The 17,208-nt window shown below is 46.7% G+C and overlaps 1 protein-coding gene across 1 annotated transcript; it reads right to left on the reverse strand.

Annotated features, from left to right (window-relative positions):
* Window positions 1-10,003: 10,003 nt before the first annotated feature.
* On the reverse strand, window positions 10,004-16,821 carry LOC119860962 (putative olfactory receptor 52P1; the record flags this gene model as incomplete). Its single annotated transcript, XM_043503125.1, has 2 exons — window positions 15,830-16,821; window positions 10,004-10,015 (listed from the first exon to the last, which is right to left on the reverse strand). Coding segments are annotated over exons 1-2 (918 nt in total), but the record flags the coding sequence as incomplete, so codon positions are not given.
* Window positions 16,822-17,208: the final 387 nt, after the last annotated feature.

The raw sequence follows: 17,208 nt of genomic DNA on the forward strand, positions 1-17,208 counted from the left end.
TAAGAACAGGGCCTCAGACTGTCACAGTGAGAAAAGTCCTTATACAGTCAGACAGTGATTTTGATTCTTTTCTTTTATACCTCTAGAACTAGCTAAGTGATAAGAATACACCTACGTTCTTAGAGTCTAGGCCTTTACAGACAGTTTGGAATATCTATATCCTAACACTCCCCTCTGTGGAAAAAAAAAGGGTATTAATGTTAAGTCTTGGGATAAGAATTTTGATACTGATATTAAAACTTATGGTAATGCTAGTTCTCAGTTAATACCTATAAACAGATTTAAAGCTCATCACAGCAAAGAAACCATAAAAAACCTGATTTGCTGTGCGTGAATGGGGAAACTGAGACACACCGCCTCCTGGCCTTGATGGCTGGATGCCAAGAGAACTCTAACACAAACTCCAAACTTCTGCGCTGGAGCCTGATCCTGCAGGAGCTTGACATGTACACATAAAGGGAAGGGAGAACCTGGTAGCAGATGCCCAGTCCAGGAAAGAGGACCCCAGAGGCACTTCCTTTGAGCTAATCAGTGACTAAGCCTCTGGCGGTGAAGTAAGTGGGGAGGTGTGACACTCTGTACCTCAGGGAAACACCCTGCACCCCCATGTTCATCCTTATAAAATGATTGTGTGGTATCCAATGCAAAGTTTGTCATGTTAGGTGTCTTCAGAAGGCTCATGATGCACTGAGCATTGTTGTCATAGTAATGTTATAGCTTATAATTTCATGTATATAGTTATGAGGCTGAAAATGTGTCCTTATGGTTTAAAACAAGCCGAGGCAAAACTCTCAAGGAGCAGAGGGGCAGTTCACACCTCATCAGGGCATATATGGGACAAACCCAACCCAGCCTCATGGGAACAAAAGACACTGGCCTAGGCAGCAACAGAGGATCTGTTGGACTCTGGAGTGAGTCACCCCCTTCTCTTGGTCAGTTTGGGACTGCAATGAGGTAATGCTCACCTGACTCTGAAGGTGGCGGGGAGCAAAGCCAAGAGAGAAGAAAGGACATGATAAAAGGGAGAGAGATTTGCCATGCTCTTCTTCTCTCTTCCAACTCCATCTACAGACACCACCATGACCAAGGAACTGAAGTGCTGATCAAAGGGGAGAGCCTGGCTGAAGGGCAACCAGCCAGCCTGTAGTGAGAAGCACCTAAGTTTGTAAGGGCACTGAAAGTGTTAAAATCAACTAAGAATGTGTTTTGCTTTTATTTCATTTGACCAAATCTGATTTATTGTGCTTTGACTTATAATCACTTAATATCTATCTTTTGTAGATATTAATAAATTTGTTTGTTTATTCTACCTGAAGCAGTGCATTTGGTTTGAAGCATGTCAGAGACTGCCCTTGGGATCACAAGCTTGATACATATCAATTTCTTTGTTACACTGACAAACTCATGTAAGCTTGCAGCGTCCAGCGGGCATAACTGGACACTGCAAGACGGAGGTTTCTAGAGTTGTGTCTGGGAACGGAGATGTTGGCTAGTGTCATTCAGTTGCACAATCCAAGGAGCAGCTTACATGCCAGAGGCTGTGCATGAACAGACCAGGAGTGGGGGTTCTCACAGTAGAGCAGGGTAAGGCTGGCTCCCAGAGTTGAGGATTGGAGTGACCTAGCAGATCTCCTGTCCAGATAACACTAGGGGAGCGTCACAACCACACAGCAGCACAATGCACCAGATCGAGGGAGATGTACAGGAAAGGGTGTATCTGCCTCAAAGAGCACTTCAGAATGCCCCAAATCCTCACCAGAGTGATCTCAGGCACAAAGCATTCAATGTTCACTTTCTGATAATGACAATAAATAAATGAAACAGAATGCTGTCTCTCTGTGTGTGTGGAGTGGAGTCAATAAAATACTCAGAAAAATGTCTTGCTCTACTTTGCTATCACCTTTGTTCCTGTTGCCTAATATATACTGGATAGCATATAGATATATATTACATTTATAATATGTATTATCTGCACCATATATATATATATATATATATATATATATATATATATATATACTACTATGCATTAAGAACCAATAACATTAACCACAAATATTGTAACAAATAAGTAACATAAGTTAAAAAAACTAGATAAATTCATGGAGGATAGGTCCAAGAATGGCTATAAGCCAGGATGGTCAGGGATGGTGTCTCTAGCCTTTGTTTGCCAGAAGCTGGGAATGGGTGACAGGGGCTGGATCACTTTATGATTACCTGTTCTGTTCATTCCCTCTGGGGCATCTGGCACTGGTCACTGTTGGAAGACAGGATACTGGGATAGATGGACCATTGGTCTGACCCAGTATGGCCCGGTCTTATGTTTTTAACAGTGATATCACTGAAACTGGCCTATACCATAATCCTATTCATTCACTTATGCTAAGTATCCCATAATACCTTGCATTCGCTTAACAAATCATTTGGCACAAGCAGATAGAAAACTTGTCAAAATCAAGATACATTTGTTTCTATGTCTTAGTACAAACCAGGGAAGGACCTTCCCAGATCGGTACCTGGAACGCTGACATCTAAAACAAAGCTAAGGAAGGAACAGAACAACAATGTAGGGAACTGGAAAAAACGGATGGGTTGGATTTTAGTGACATGTAAAGAAATGTGTACCTTGTAAAATCATATAAATAATAGCAGCTGAAATTTGTACCTGAGGGAGGGCACCGTCAGGGTAAGGTGAATGCAGCATCGCTGCACGGGATGCCTCTTTGGAGATTGGTATTGTATCAAACCTTTTTCCTGCACTGTATTAATGCACCTGCCTGACATTCAATATTTGGGCTCTTGAGTGTATTTCATAACAAAATAATGAACCAAAGTGTGATCAAACAATACAATTTATCAACAATTGGCCCATTTTCCCTGGAGAACTTCTGATTTCTGGTTGCCGCTGGGGTAGCATAAAGAGAAATGGTCCCTCGGCCCTCCATGACATAGCTCCACCGTGGGTCCCCACCCCTGCCTGAGGCCCTTTCCCCATAGTGCAAGGGGGCATGGGAGGAGTTTGGAGGACTATGGGGGGCACTGCCCCCTAACTGCATACGTTGCTAGTGTGCGGGCACAATTTAAAGGTTCAGCCTCCCTCCCGGAACAGCTTGAGTCACAGCCCCCACCCTGGGCAGGCCTCCTGCTAGCTGCAAGGCAGCCAGCACCTCCATGTACAACTGGGAAGCGGACAGCGATGAGGAATCCTGTGCCAGAAGCCAGCCCCAGCCCCCATGCTGGTGGAGTGGTGTCCGGCAATGCACCTGCCCAGGGCCAGAGGAGCCCAGCATCTCTGGCTGGTGGCAGAGGGCAATGCAGAGCTGCCGGGTGGTGGGCAAGGAGAAGGGGCCAGCCCTGAGAGGAAGTGGTTCCCAGGTGGCTGGAGGGTTCATGGCTGTTCCTGCTCTGAGCCACCGCACCCCATGATCTGTGGCTGTTGGGCCCCCAGAGTATCAGCCCTGCTGCCTCCCAGAGACGGGCTAAGCAGTGCCATTCTGTTTCCACCTGGCCAATGCCATGATCTGGACCAACATAGGTAACAGCCGGGCCTGGCACAAGCTCCGTGGCACAACAGAGGAGAATCTATGTGCTAAAGGCCCAATTCTGAGTGGGTCCAGTGTGGCTGTGGGGTGAAGCACAGCCGCCAAACCCCCATACAGTGGGATGGAAGCAGGCTCTGTGTAGCCAAGACCTTACTCACAAGTGGGCTGGCAAAATGAGGGGAGGGGGCAGCAGAGCTGAGATGGGATGAGTGGGGAAGTCAACAGGATCCTATAACGCGCTACCATCCATCACTGCCTGCCGGGGAGCAGGGAAGGAATGGTGCCTGGATTCCTGTCTGGGGGCTCTGCAGGTATGCACCATTCAGAGCCATGTCCTGCTGCTCAATCCAGCCCCGAACAGGGACACACTCAGAGAGAAAAGGACAACAGACACATGGCTAAGGGGGTATATGCCTTAGAAGGTGGGCGGCGCCTTAGAAGGTGACTGTAACTGACAGGATGGGACTATACTAGCCCCCAGCGCACGTCCCCTCCCCAAAAGAGCCCTTTCCCTGTGTCATACAGCACATCGGCACTCAGCCTTTCTGTTTTTTGAATATCGTTTCTATTGTTAGGCATGTCGGTAATACGGACGAAAGAGGAAGTAGATCCTCCAGGGTGGTGCAGCTGACCACTCTGAGCTGAGGCTCTGGGCCGCTTCTGCTCCATTTGTCTCTGCAGAAAGGTTTCCAGAGCAGTTGGTAATGTCCTGAGCTCCCCGTGAAGGGAGCCACGGAAAGCTGCTGCATTCCTCCCCTCCGCAATGGAAAGCTGGAATTCTACGACAATTGTAGAATGGGTGAGAAGGGACCGCGAGGATCAGCTAGTCTAACCCCCTGCCAAGATGCAGGGTTTACTGTGTCTAAACCATCCAGGACAGACGGCTCCAGCCTCCTTTGGAAAACCTCCAGTGAAGGAGCTTCCACAACCTCCCAAGGCGTCTGTTCCATTGTCCTGCTGTTCTTACAGTTAGGGAGTTTTTCCTGAGGTTTAATCCAAATCTGCTCTGCTGTAGTTTGAACCCATTGTTTCCTGTCCTGCCCTTTGTGGCGAGAGAGAACAACTTTTCCCCATCTTTTTTATGGCAGCCTGTCAAGAACAGATACTCCCCGACTGACACAATCGTTCCATTCTGGAACGCCTTGCGTAACTTGAGTTTTGCGTAAGTTGGAAAGGTATCTCCAACCATTATGCAAAAAAAAAAAAACAACCACTCCTATTTCTAGCTTATGGAGCTTTTTCCGTAAGTGTGCATTTGCATAAGTCAGGTCTTGCATAACCTGAGGAGCGTCTGTATCTGAAGACCCCTCTCATGTCCTAAGTTCCCTCTAAGTTGCTTGGCCATGTGACCATGCAGCCGCCTATTAAGCCCCATGTAGGGACTCAGGGTTGCAGCAGGGAAGGGCGCCACTCCCCGCCAGCCCCAGCGCAGACCTGCCCTGGTCAGGAGGGAGGCATCCCACCCTTGGCCTGGCCCAGGCCGGCCGAAGCTGCCACAGCTGGGGTGAGACGCCTCTCCCCTTTCCCCAAACTGCTGCGATTAGAGAGGGCTTGGAGGAGTTCACTCTCCCCACTGCAGCCCTGGGGCAGCCTGCACCCCCAAACCCCTCATCCCCAGCCCCACCCCAGAGCCTGCACCCCAACCCTCTGCCCCAGCCCTGAGCCCCCTCCCACACGCCAAACCCCTCAGCTCCACCCCCATCACATGAATTCTGTTATGTGCACCAATATGAAGGTGATGTGTCACACATCACCTCCATATTGGTGCACATAACAGAATTCATTCCACACATGGACGAATAAAATTAGAGGGAACGCTGCTCCTGTCCCCCCTTAATCTCCTCTTTCCAAACTAAACATACCCAGTTCCTTCAGCTTTTGTTCATATGACTTGTATTCCATCCTTTGATCATCTTTGTTGCTCACCTCTGGATCCTTTCTAGTTTCTCTACCTCCTTTCTATACATTGATGACCAGAACGGGACACAGTACTCCAACTGAGGCCTAGCCAATGCCAAATAGAGCGGTACTATCACCTGCCGTGACTTCCATGCTATGCCTCTGTTAATGCAACACAAAATTGGTTTTGCTTTTTTTTGCACCGGCATCACATTGCTGACTCATGTTGAGGTTGTGATCCACCCCAGCTCCCAGATCCTTCTCAGCAGTGCTGCTGCCAAGCCAGTTATCCCCCATTCTGTATTTGTGCATTCAATTTTTCTTCCCTAAGTGTAGCTCCTTACATTTGTCTTTGTTGAATTTCATTTTGTTGTCTATAGCCCAGTTCTCCAATTTATCAAGATCCCTCTGAATTTTAGCTCTATGCTCCTAAGTGTTTGCAACCCCCCCCCTTCTTTGTTCCATCTGCAGATTAGAGCCGTTCACTCTCTATTCCTACAACACTGGACCCAGACCCCTGTAGAACCCCACTAGACACCTCCTTCCAAACTGACATCATTCCATTAATAGTTACACTTTGTTTGCGGTTGTTTAACCAATTATGTATCCGCTTAATGGTAGTTCCACCAAGACCACATTTCTCCATCTTACTCATCAGAATGTCATGTGGCACTGGATCAAAAGCCTTGCTGAAGTCCAGGTATATTATGTCCACTGCATTCCCCCATTCACCAAACCAGTTATCCTGTCAAAGAAGGCAATCAAGCTGGTTTGGCATGATTTGTTCTTGGTAAATCCATGCTGGCTGCCAGGGATCACCCATCATCCTCCAGGTATCCTCCAGACAGCTGCAGCGGCACAGGAGCTAGCAAACAGAGCTCTAAACAGGGGAGTTTGAGTGGGAGTTTGCAAGGGGAGCTTGGCTTGTGGTGCTTGTTTGGGGTTTGCTTTTCTGGGGGAGGGTGGTCTTTTTGGTGTGGCTTGTGTTTCCCAGATTAACAGGATTTAGGTGGGAAGGAGATGACAGATACAGAGGCAGCTGTGGGAGTGACTCCTGCAGTGAAAGACACATTGAGGATGACTGGATGTGGAAGCTGTGGTATGTACATGATCCTGGAGGGGGGAACTGGTAAGAGTTTTGTCTGCATGAAATGCCGTCTGATAGAGCTGATGGAGGAAAAGATCCGAGGTTTGGAGATGCAGGTGGAAAGTCTGGTTGAGTTTAGGAAGGGGTTTGAGCAGATGATGGAGCAAAGATATGAGGTATCTGAAGGGAAAAGCTCAGACTCACAGATGGAAGCAGGGCTGGGGAATTTTGAGGGGAGACTGGATGAGGAAAGTGGTCAGTGGAAACATGTGACTCAAAGAACCAGGCAGAGGAAAAGACGGGCTAGTGAAGGAGAAATAGAGCTTAGGAACAGGTTTGCACAGTTGGAAAATGAAGAAGGGGCTCAGCAGGTAGTCGCTGAAGGTGGAAGGGTAAGGAAGAAGAGAAGAGAGGCTAGCCTTATAGAAAAAGGGGAAGAGTCAAGGGAGACTACACCAAATATGAGCCCCAGGAGGATACAGGATGGGTTGAAGAAGATTGTAAGGGAAAATAGGAATGGAAAGAACTTGCAGCCAGAGGGAACAGGGGAGACACTGGAGAATAGCACTGTCACCAGGAAAAGGCAGGTCTATGTGATCGGGGACTCTTTATTGAGAAGAATAGACAGGCCTGTAACTAGAGCTGATCCTGAGAATAGAAGAGTGTGCTGTCTTCCGGGTGCTAAGATACGGGATGTAGACCTGAGGTTGAAAAGGATCCTAAAGGGAGCGGGAAAGAATCCCCTAATTATCCTTCATGTGGGAACAAATGATACGGCTAGATTCTCGCTGGAAAGTATTAAGGGAGACTATGCTAGGCTGGGGAAGACGCTTAAGGAAATTGAGGCTCAGGTGATCTTTAGCGGGATCCTTCCTGTTCCTAGAGAAGGGCAACAAAGGTCTGACAAGATTATGACTGTCAACAGATGGCTTAGGCAGTGGTGCTATAAGGAGGGCTTTGGGATGTATGACCACTGGGAGGCATTAATGGACAGAGTTCAGTTCTCTAGGGATGGACTTCATCTCAGTAGGGAAGGAAATAGACTTCTAGGATCGAGGCTGGCACAACTGATAAATAGAGCTTTAAACTAGGAATTGGGGGCAGATGGATGGGAGATGTCCAGAAAATCTCCACGCCAGATTTTAGCATTGAGAGAGAAGAAGATGAAGTAAGAATGGATACAGCCGTGGGTAGGAGAATGTATATAAGGAGCGAGGGCGGTGTGGATACTAGTCTAATAGGTTATACTGGCTGTAGAATGACTGTGCCTAATAGGGTACAAAATGTGAGCGAGGCCAAACAGCAAAAATTAAGATGTTTGTACACCAATGCGAGGAGTCTAGGTAACAAAATGGAGGAACTAGAGCTACTGGTGCAGGAAGTGAAACCAGATATTATAGGGATAACAGAAACATGGTGGAATAGTAGTCATGACTGGACTACAGGTATTGAAGGGTATGTGCTCTTTAGGAAAGACAGAAACAAAGGTAAAGGGGGTGGAGTAGCATTGTATATCAATGATGAGGTAGAATGTAAAGAAATAAGAAGCGATGCAATGGATAAGACAGAGTCTGTCTGGGCAAAAATTACATTGGGGAAGAAAACTAGTAAAGCCTCTCCTACGATAGTGCTTGGGGTGTGCTATAGACCTCCGGGATCTAATTTGGATATGGATACAGCCCTTTTTAATGTCTTTAATAAAGTAAATACTAATGGAAACTGCGTGATCATGGGAGACTTTAACTTCCCAGATATAGACTGGAGGACCAGTGCTAGTAATAATAATAGGGCTCAGATTTTCCTAGATGCGATAGCTGATGGATTCCTTCATCAAGTAGTTGCTGAACCGACTAGAGGGGATGCCATTTTAGATTTAATTTTGGTGAGTAGCGAGGACCTCATAGAAGAAATTGTGGACAATCTTGGCTCAAGTGATCATGAGCTAATTCAGTTCAAACTAAATGGAAGGATTAACAAAAATAAATCTGCAACTAGGGTTTTTGATTTCAAAAGGGCTGACTTTCACAAATTAAGGAAATTAGTTAGGGAAGTGGATTGGACTGAAGAACTTATGGATCTAAAGGTAGAGGAGGCCTGGGATTATTTTAAATCAAAACTGCAGAAGCTATCGGAAGCCTGTATCCCAAGAAAGGGGAAAAAATTCATAGGAAGGAGTTGTAGACCAAGCTGGATGAGCAAGCATCTTAGAGAGGTGAAGAAGAAGCAGAAAGCATACAGGGAGTGGAAGATGGGAGGGATCAGCAAGGAAAGCTACCTAATTGAGGTCAGAACATGTAGGGATCAAGTGAGACAGGCTAAAAGTCGAGTAGAGTTGGACCTTGCAAAGGGAATTAAAACCAATAGTAAAAGGTTCTATAGCCATATAAATAAGAAGAAAACTAAGAAAGAAGAAGTGGGGCCGCTAAACACTGAGGATGGAGTGGAGGTTAAAGATAATCTAGGCATGGCCCAATATCTAAAAAAATACTTTGCCTCAGTCTTTAATAAGGCTAAAGAGGATCTTGGGGATAATGGTAGCATGACAAATGGGAAGGAGGATACAGAGGTAGATATTACCATATCAGAGGTAGAAGCGAAACTGAAACAGCTTAATGGGACTAAATCAGGGGGCCCAGATAATCTTCATCCAAGAATATTAAAGGAATTGGCACCTGAAATTGCAAGCCCATTAGCAAGAATTTTTAATGTATCTGTAAACTCAGGAATAGTACCGAATGATTGGAGAATTGCTAATATAGTTCCTATTTTTAAGAAAGGAAAAAAAAGTGATCCGGATAACTACTGGCCAGTTAGTTTGACATCTGTAGTATGCAAGGTCCTGGAAAAAATTTTGAAGGAGAAATTAGTTAAGGACATTGAAGTCAATGGTAAATGGGACAAAATACAACATGGTTTTACAAAAGGTAGATTGTGCCAAACCAACCTAATCTCCTTTTTTGAAAAAGTAACAGATTTTTTAGATAAAGGAAATGCAGTGGATCTAATTTACCTAGATTTCAGTAAGGCATTTGATACCGTGCCACATGGGGAATTATTAGTTAAATTGGAGAAGATGGGGATCAATATGAACATCAAAAGGTGGATAAGGAATTGGTTAAAGGGGAGACTGCAACAGGTCCTACTGAAAGGCGAACTGTCAGGTTGGAGGGAGGTTACCAGTGGAGTTCCTCAGGGATCGGTTTTGGGACCAATCTTATTTAATCTGTTTATTACTGACCTTGGCACAAAAAGTGGGAGTGTGCTAATAAAGTTTGCAGATGATACAAAGCTGGGAGGTATTGCCAATTCGGAGAAGGATCGGGATATTATACAGGAGGATCTGAATGACCTTGTAAACTGGAGTAATAGTAATAGGATGAAATTTAATAGTGAGAAGTGTAAGGTTATGCATTTAGGGATTAATAACAAGAATTTTAGCTATACGTTGGGGACGCATCAATTAGAAGTAACGGAAGAGGAGAAGGACCTTGGAGTATTGGTTGATCATAGGATGACTATGAGCTGCCAATGTGATATGGCTGTGAAATAAGCTAATGCGGTTTTGGGATGCATCAGGAGAGGCATTTCCAGTAGGGATAAGGAGGTTTTAGTGCCGTTATACAAGGCACTGGTGAGACCTCACCTAGAATACTGTGTGCAGTTCTGGTCTCCCATGTTTAAAAAGGATGAATTCAAACTGGAGCAGGTACAGAGAAGGGCTACTAGAATGATCCGAGGAATGGAAAACTTGTCTTATGAAAGGAGACTTAAGGAGCTTGGCTTATTTAGCCTAACTAAAAGAAGGTTGAGGGGAGATATGATTGCTCTCTATAAATATATCAGAGGGATAAATACAGGAGAGGGAGAGGAATTATTTAACCTCAGCACCAATGTGGACACAAGAACAAATGGATATAAACTGGCCACCAGGAAGTTTAGACTTGAAATCAGACGAAGGTTTTTAACCATCAGAGGAGTGAAGTTTTGGAATAGCCTTCCAAGGGAAGCAGTGGGGGCAAAAGATCTATCTGGCTTTAAGATTCTACTCGATAAGTTTATGGAGCAGATGGTATGATGGGATAATGGGATTTTGGTAAGTAATTGATCTTTAAATATTCAGGGTAAATAGGCCAAATCCCCTGAGATGTGATATTAGATGGATGGGATCTGAGTTACTATAGAAAATTCTTTCCTGGGTATCTGGCTGCTGAATCTTGCCCATATGCTCAGGGTTTAGCTGATCGCCATATTTGGGGTCGGGAAGGAATTTTCCTCCAGGGCAGATTGGAGAGGCCCTGGAGGTTTTTCACCTTCCTCTGTAGCATGGGGCATGGTTGACTTGAGGGAGGCTTCTCTGCTCCTTGAAGTCTTTGAACCATGATTTAAGGACTTCAATAGCTCAGACATGGGTGAGGTTTTTCATAGGAGTGGGTGGGTGAGATTCTGTGGCCTGCACTGTGCAGGAGGTCGGACTAGATGATCAGAATGGTCCCTTCTGACCTTAGTATCTATGAATCTAGGTAGTCGCACATGGAATGTTTTACACATTACTCTAGTAGCTTCCCAGGTATCGAAGTCAGGCTGACGGGTCTATTGTTCCCCAGCTCCTCCTTTCCCCCCTTTTAAAAGATGGGTGCCACGTTATCCCTTCTCGAGTCTTCTGGGACCTCTCCTGTCATCCAGGAGTTTGAAAATATTATTGCCGGTGGCTCCGAGATTTCTTCAGCTAATTCCTTCAGTACCCTGGGATAAACAGCATCAGGTCCTGCTGACTTGAACTCATTCAAATTGGTCAGAAGATCTCTGGCGTGTTCTTTACTTATCCTCATCTGCATCCTTTCCCCTTTGTCTGTGGTAACTTCTCTAGTTGTCCGGTCATGTTATTTTTTGTGTGGAGACTGAAGCAAAATAGGCATTGAGCTGCTCTTCCTCCCTATCGTCTTCTGTTACCAGCTCACCCCAGGCACTTATACGTCTCCATCACCACGACATCTGAACACCTGACAGACATCAGATGACCTGACTGTCATTTACACTAAAGCCACCTGACACTGCTCTGACAGCAGGAAGCAGCCTGCAAGTAGCTGCAAGGTACGCGTATGTTAAGGCCCCATTACATAGCCAGAGCTCTATAAGGTGGCCTTAGGACTTGTCTTCACTACAGATGCTTTGCTGATATACCTACAGCAATATAGCTGTGCCGGAAACGCCCTCTAGAGGAGACACCGCTTATACTGACAGAAGGAGTTCATTTGCCAGAAGAGTTAAACCACTTCCCCAGATAACATAAGCATGCTTCGATGCATGAAAATTTCTTTAGAAAATGTCAGTAAAGGCAGCTCAGGTTGGGCACCTGAAATCATGAGGCACTTCTGAGGATATCAGCCTGGAGTGCTGAGTTCCCGCCGTTATGTTCTACCCAAATTGTGCAGGCACACGCCGCAGTGTGAAATGGCCGGCGTTCCTACCATGAGCCCTAGCCAGTGTGACATGCTTGTCCCAGAGCCCTTTCCCCCTAGACAGGCTGGAAATCCCATTACTGGTGATGAAATCGGGAGAGTTGACAACACCATGATCAATTAGGGAGTGGGTAGAGTGAGGAGCTGGCCCCAGAAACCGGATTGGCTAGAGGTCTGGTCAGCCTGCCTCCCATTGGAGGAGAGGAATCGCACACCAGAGCAGGGTATTGGTTACAAGAGCACCTAGTTGGCTCAAGGTCAATCAACTGGCTTTGGGGAGTGGCTAGAGAGAAGGACCATGTGGCTTATGGAGAACACATGTTGCTGTTGCTGCTGATGGAAGAAAGAGGCCCCGACACAGCCTGACGTTGGGGTGCAGGTGCCAAGGGATTGGCCCAGAGAGCTGGCCAGGGCACATTCACAGCCGGGCTGGGAGAGCAGCCCAGATGTAGCGGAGGAGCCAGAACCAGCCCGGTGGCCAGAGGCCTGGGCACCAGGCAACAATGCTGAAAATGGGGCTTGCCACTCTGAGCTCATACTGCAAGAGGCAGGAGGCACCATGTTTGGGGACTCAGAGACCGGGGTAGGGACAGCTTGGACTTTTAGGGTATGTCTTCACTGCCATGTAAGCCCAGGGTTAATGGGATTCATGTCAGTTGACCCATGTTAGAGAACCCTGGGCTGGTGCAGCTACCCTACATTAAGGATTTTCTAACCTGTGCTCAAACCTAGAGCTCTGGTGTCCACACTATAGTGCACAGACCTGAGTCAAAGTAACCGTGGCCAGGTCTGGATTTAGGGACAGGCGACCCAGGAGACCAGCTGGGGTGGCGGGCTTGGGGGAGCGTTGGGTTCAGGGTGCTGTTTTTGTTGTTAGCCATGAAAGGGACAATAGAATGTTTGCAGTAAAATGTTTCAAGCATTCTGTGTGTGGGTTCATTTTTCACCAGCCTCCTAGAATGTTCTGGACCTTTGTAGAATCTCATGGAACGTTCTAGACTTTCTGAGAACTACATTTCCTTTCAACCTCCTAGAATGTTGTCAGTCAGGCCCTCGTGTGTAGATAAGGGATGGGGCGTCGCCAGTCAGTCAGTAAGATATAAGAAGTGACTCATGATTTCAGGTGTCCAACCTGGGCTGCCTTTACTGACATTTTCTAAAGAAATTTGCATCCATCGAAGCATGCTTATGTCGTCTGGGGAGGTGGTTTAACTCTTCTGGCAAACAAACTCCTTCTGTCAGTATAAGCGGTGTCTCCTCCTCTAGAAGGCGTGAGATATAAGAATGAAATGAAGTGAGAGACCAGCTGCAATATTCTGAACCTTGTTTTATTGTGTAATTGTGAAAATGTACTTGTGTTTTAAGACTTGAAGAGTGAGTGTAAGGCTAGTGAGATACCAAGTGACTGAGGTTTACAATGCCCAGATGGAACTGGTGCAGTCGAGTAAACCTGAGGCCAGAATCTGACACGAGACGCAAAGCCTGGCAAATCAGATTACTGACTTCACATATTTTGTCTCAATTGTGGTTTATGTTCCAGTGTAGACATACTCTCAGTCACATTAGTGAGTATTAAGCTATATATTGAGGCACTGGGGACTCCGTACATTGTGCTGGAGCTGAGGGGAGAACAGTGTTTGTGACTCCCCACAGGGGCCCTTGAACTGTCCCTTTCACTACCTGATGGCTCGTCTCTGCCCAAACTCAATTGTTGGTTTTCGCTGAGTGCAGCATTTCTGCATAGCGCTAACTCCTGCTGCCTCAGGGCTTGTGGGAGGGAACCAAGGGCTCTGGGCCTACTAGGAGTCAAGCAGGGTATTCTCAGGAATGTAGGTTGGCATTGGGGATCCACTTAATGAACCTGGGGTTCTCCCACCAGCACTTAGTTCCCAGGGCCAGGCTCTATCCAGTAACCACAGCACTTCCTGACTCGTCCAGTGATGGAAACTTCCTCCTTCACTAAGCATGAGATACATGCAGGAATCGGTATCTCCTTTCCTCCTGCTGCTTTCTCCATAACCGGAGCTGATTAGAGAGCAGTCCCAGAGGCCCTTCCCCCTCCACAGAGAGTCAAGAATGTTCTATACATGAAAAAATTTGGAATAAACTATATTTTAGAGCATTTTATAAAGATTCCGCCGGGACAGAAATACCCTCCCTCCCCAATGATAGGCAGCTCTCCTGAGCCTCCATTCTCAAGGCACATCAGTTGTCCCAACCTGGATTGACAGGAGCGTCCCAACATGTTACCATCCATCAAAAATTAAATATAAGGTTGGATGGGCAGTAGCAAACCAGTGGGGACAATAATGAGATCAGGGAAAACAGACTCTGAGTGCCTTGGGTTATTCTCGTGTGTGTTACAAGCAGAGCATTTCCACTTCCAAAAAGTCTTGTTCTCGTAGCGCTGGTTTCCATGTGACAAATGCATGAGCACAGCTGGTCTGGCATTATTTCCATTTGTCAGGCCTAAATCCTGTGGAAATAGTGGATGATATTCATCATAGTTAAAATGGAGTCCTACATCTCATACGACAGTGATGAGGGCTAGGGAACGGAGAACCTACCCATGGAGGATTAATGGAGTTTTGTTCACCTCAACTCTTAAATCCACTGAGTGGGAGTGTACTCAGATGCTGGTGTGCAGCGCTGAGGGGTTGCAGAAAGAGAAAGGCTTTCTCGTACCTTCTAATTACAGCTCTGGTTTCACCCCTTTCCATATCATTGAGAGCTCTCCTGAGACACCCTGTGCAAATACCAGTATTAATGAACAACAATAACAAGAGCAATGGGCCTTGTATGCAATCAGTATTCCCACAATTTCCAAACATCACATTTTAATCATTTTCATTTTTCATTGCTCTTGTGATTGTGCATATTTTGCACTATACAATTTCTCTCTTAAAATTGTCTTTAACACTGTCATGAAACAGACATAAAGGTGAGGAAGACCAAAAAAAACAGGTGATCAAAAAGTTGGAGACCGGGTGACATTACAAGTGGAAGAAGGAGACTGACAGGACATTGTTAAGAATTTTTAAAATAGCTTTTGAGTAACTTGCAGCATAGAGATACAGTACAAAACATCCCTGACCAATGTAGGGGAGCATTTCATTTTGTTGTTTTTAGCCTTCCTCTCACAAAATAGCCAAGTTAACTTTTTCTGTAACAGCTCAAATAAGTCGCAAGATATGGTGGAAAGATACAACATACATTCAGGGGAAAACTCTGCACTAGAACACACACAGAGGTTCTAGTTGGAGTCAGCAGAAGCCACACTTGGGCAGCTGTTCAAGGCTAACAGATAGGTAAATATACAGATTGATGCTAGATGGTTGGAAGGAGGGATGGGTGGAGGGATGGAGGGATTGATTCATGTGCAGAACTTGGCCTCTGAAATGGGAACAGTCTTTTACCAGGTGCTGTTGGGAAAAGGAGCATTGGTGATATTCAGTGTTAAAGATGAGCCAGTGGTATGGGTAAAATAAGCAATCATCTAAACTTTAATCACCCAGCTACTAAAAATAATTAACTTCCACTAAATAATTAACTTCTGCTAATAATTAACTTCTGCTAAAAATAATTACTTGTGTTCATGGCGATTCTGTTCTTCTGGGTCTTGGGCAGGATTGTCAACATAGCTGGAAGAAAGGAAGCACCAAAACTTTCAAGAGAGCATCTTCTTGTGGGATTTCCAGCCCAAGAGTCTCCTGTTAGATCAGAATCCAAAGCTCTGGGTGCCTATCTGAACCTTCTGCATCTCGCTCATTGCTGTTTAGCATCCCACACTAGTGGGGGTCAAAGCCCAGCCTGGAGTCTCTTTGGATAGAATGTTTCAGCACCCGATCCCTGATCTGCTTGGTCTTGATGCCGTATATGATGGGGTTCAGCATGGGCGGCACCAGAACGTAGAGGTCTGCCAGCAGGATGTGCATGTGCGCGGGGATGTTCTGGCCCCAGCGATGTGTGTAGAAGGAGAACAGCCCCAGGGTGTAGAAGAGCAGGATGATGCACAAGTGGGAGCCACAGGTGCTGAAGGATTTCAGGCACGCACCCCTGGAGGAGAGGCTCAGGACGGCCCGGAGGATCAGGATGTAGGAGATGGTGATGAAGATGGAGTCTGAGCCCACCACAAAGGTTGCGGTCGTTATCCCGTAGACATAGTTGAGCATGGTGTCCCCACAGGCCAGCTTCACCACAGCCATGTGCTCGCAGTAGGAGTGGGAGATGACCCTGGGCCCACAGTAGGACAGGCGGCTGACCATGCACGTCAATGGGGTCATCAGGCCGATGCCCCGCACAAAGACGGCCAACCCGATCTTGGCGATGATGGTGTTGGTGAGGATGGCGGTGTAGCGCAATGACTTGCAGATAGCAACATAGCGGTCGAAGGCCATGGCCAGCAGCACCCCCGACTCCATGGCAGAGAAACTGTGGATGAAGAACATCTGGACCACGCAGCACTTGAAGCCGATTTCATGGGAATGGAACCAGAAGATGCTCAGGATCTTGGGCACAGTGGAGGTGGTGAGCACCAGGTCGATGCCTGCCAGCATGCAGAGGAAGTAGTACATGGGCAGGTGCAGGCTCGGCTCCGTCTTGATCACAAAGAGGAGGATGAAGTTCCCCAGCAGGGCCACAACGTACATGGCACAGAACGGGAAGGCGATCCAGAAGTGGGTGGCCTCCAGCCCTGGAATGCCCATTAGTAGGAAGGTGGAGAGGTTGGAGTGATTGTAGCATGACATGGCGCACAGCCGGTTTCCAGGACCATTTCGGAGGCTGGAATTGAAACCACACAGCGGGTTAGTGTCAGCAATGAAAACGCTTTGTCCTCTCTGGACCCCAGAGCAGGCAGAATGCCCCTCTCTGCCTTCTCCCATATGGAGAATTGCAGCCCCATCACCCTGCCCTCTATCAGCTCCTGGGCCTTGCCAGCTTCATTCACCACAGGATCCAGTTCAAATTGGCCATCTTTTCTACAGCTCTCCTGGGATTTGCTCAAGCTGTGCACACGGAGCTTTTCTCTATGTTCTTCTCATGGCTGTTTCCCCTCAGAGCTGGACCACAGCTGTACCCCCAATTCCAGTTTGGGGGACCTGGAAGGACAACTAGCTCAATGTCTGAATGACTTTAGTCAACAGTCCAGAAGGGTTTAAACGCAAGAGAAATGGAAGGTTCAGTAGAACCCTAAGACGGGGTCACAAAGGTCTTGATTCAC

This window comes from Dermochelys coriacea, chromosome 1, assembly GCF_009764565.3.
Source record: "Dermochelys coriacea isolate rDerCor1 chromosome 1, rDerCor1.pri.v4, whole genome shotgun sequence".
Taxonomy (NCBI): domain Eukaryota; kingdom Metazoa; phylum Chordata; order Testudines; family Dermochelyidae; genus Dermochelys; species Dermochelys coriacea.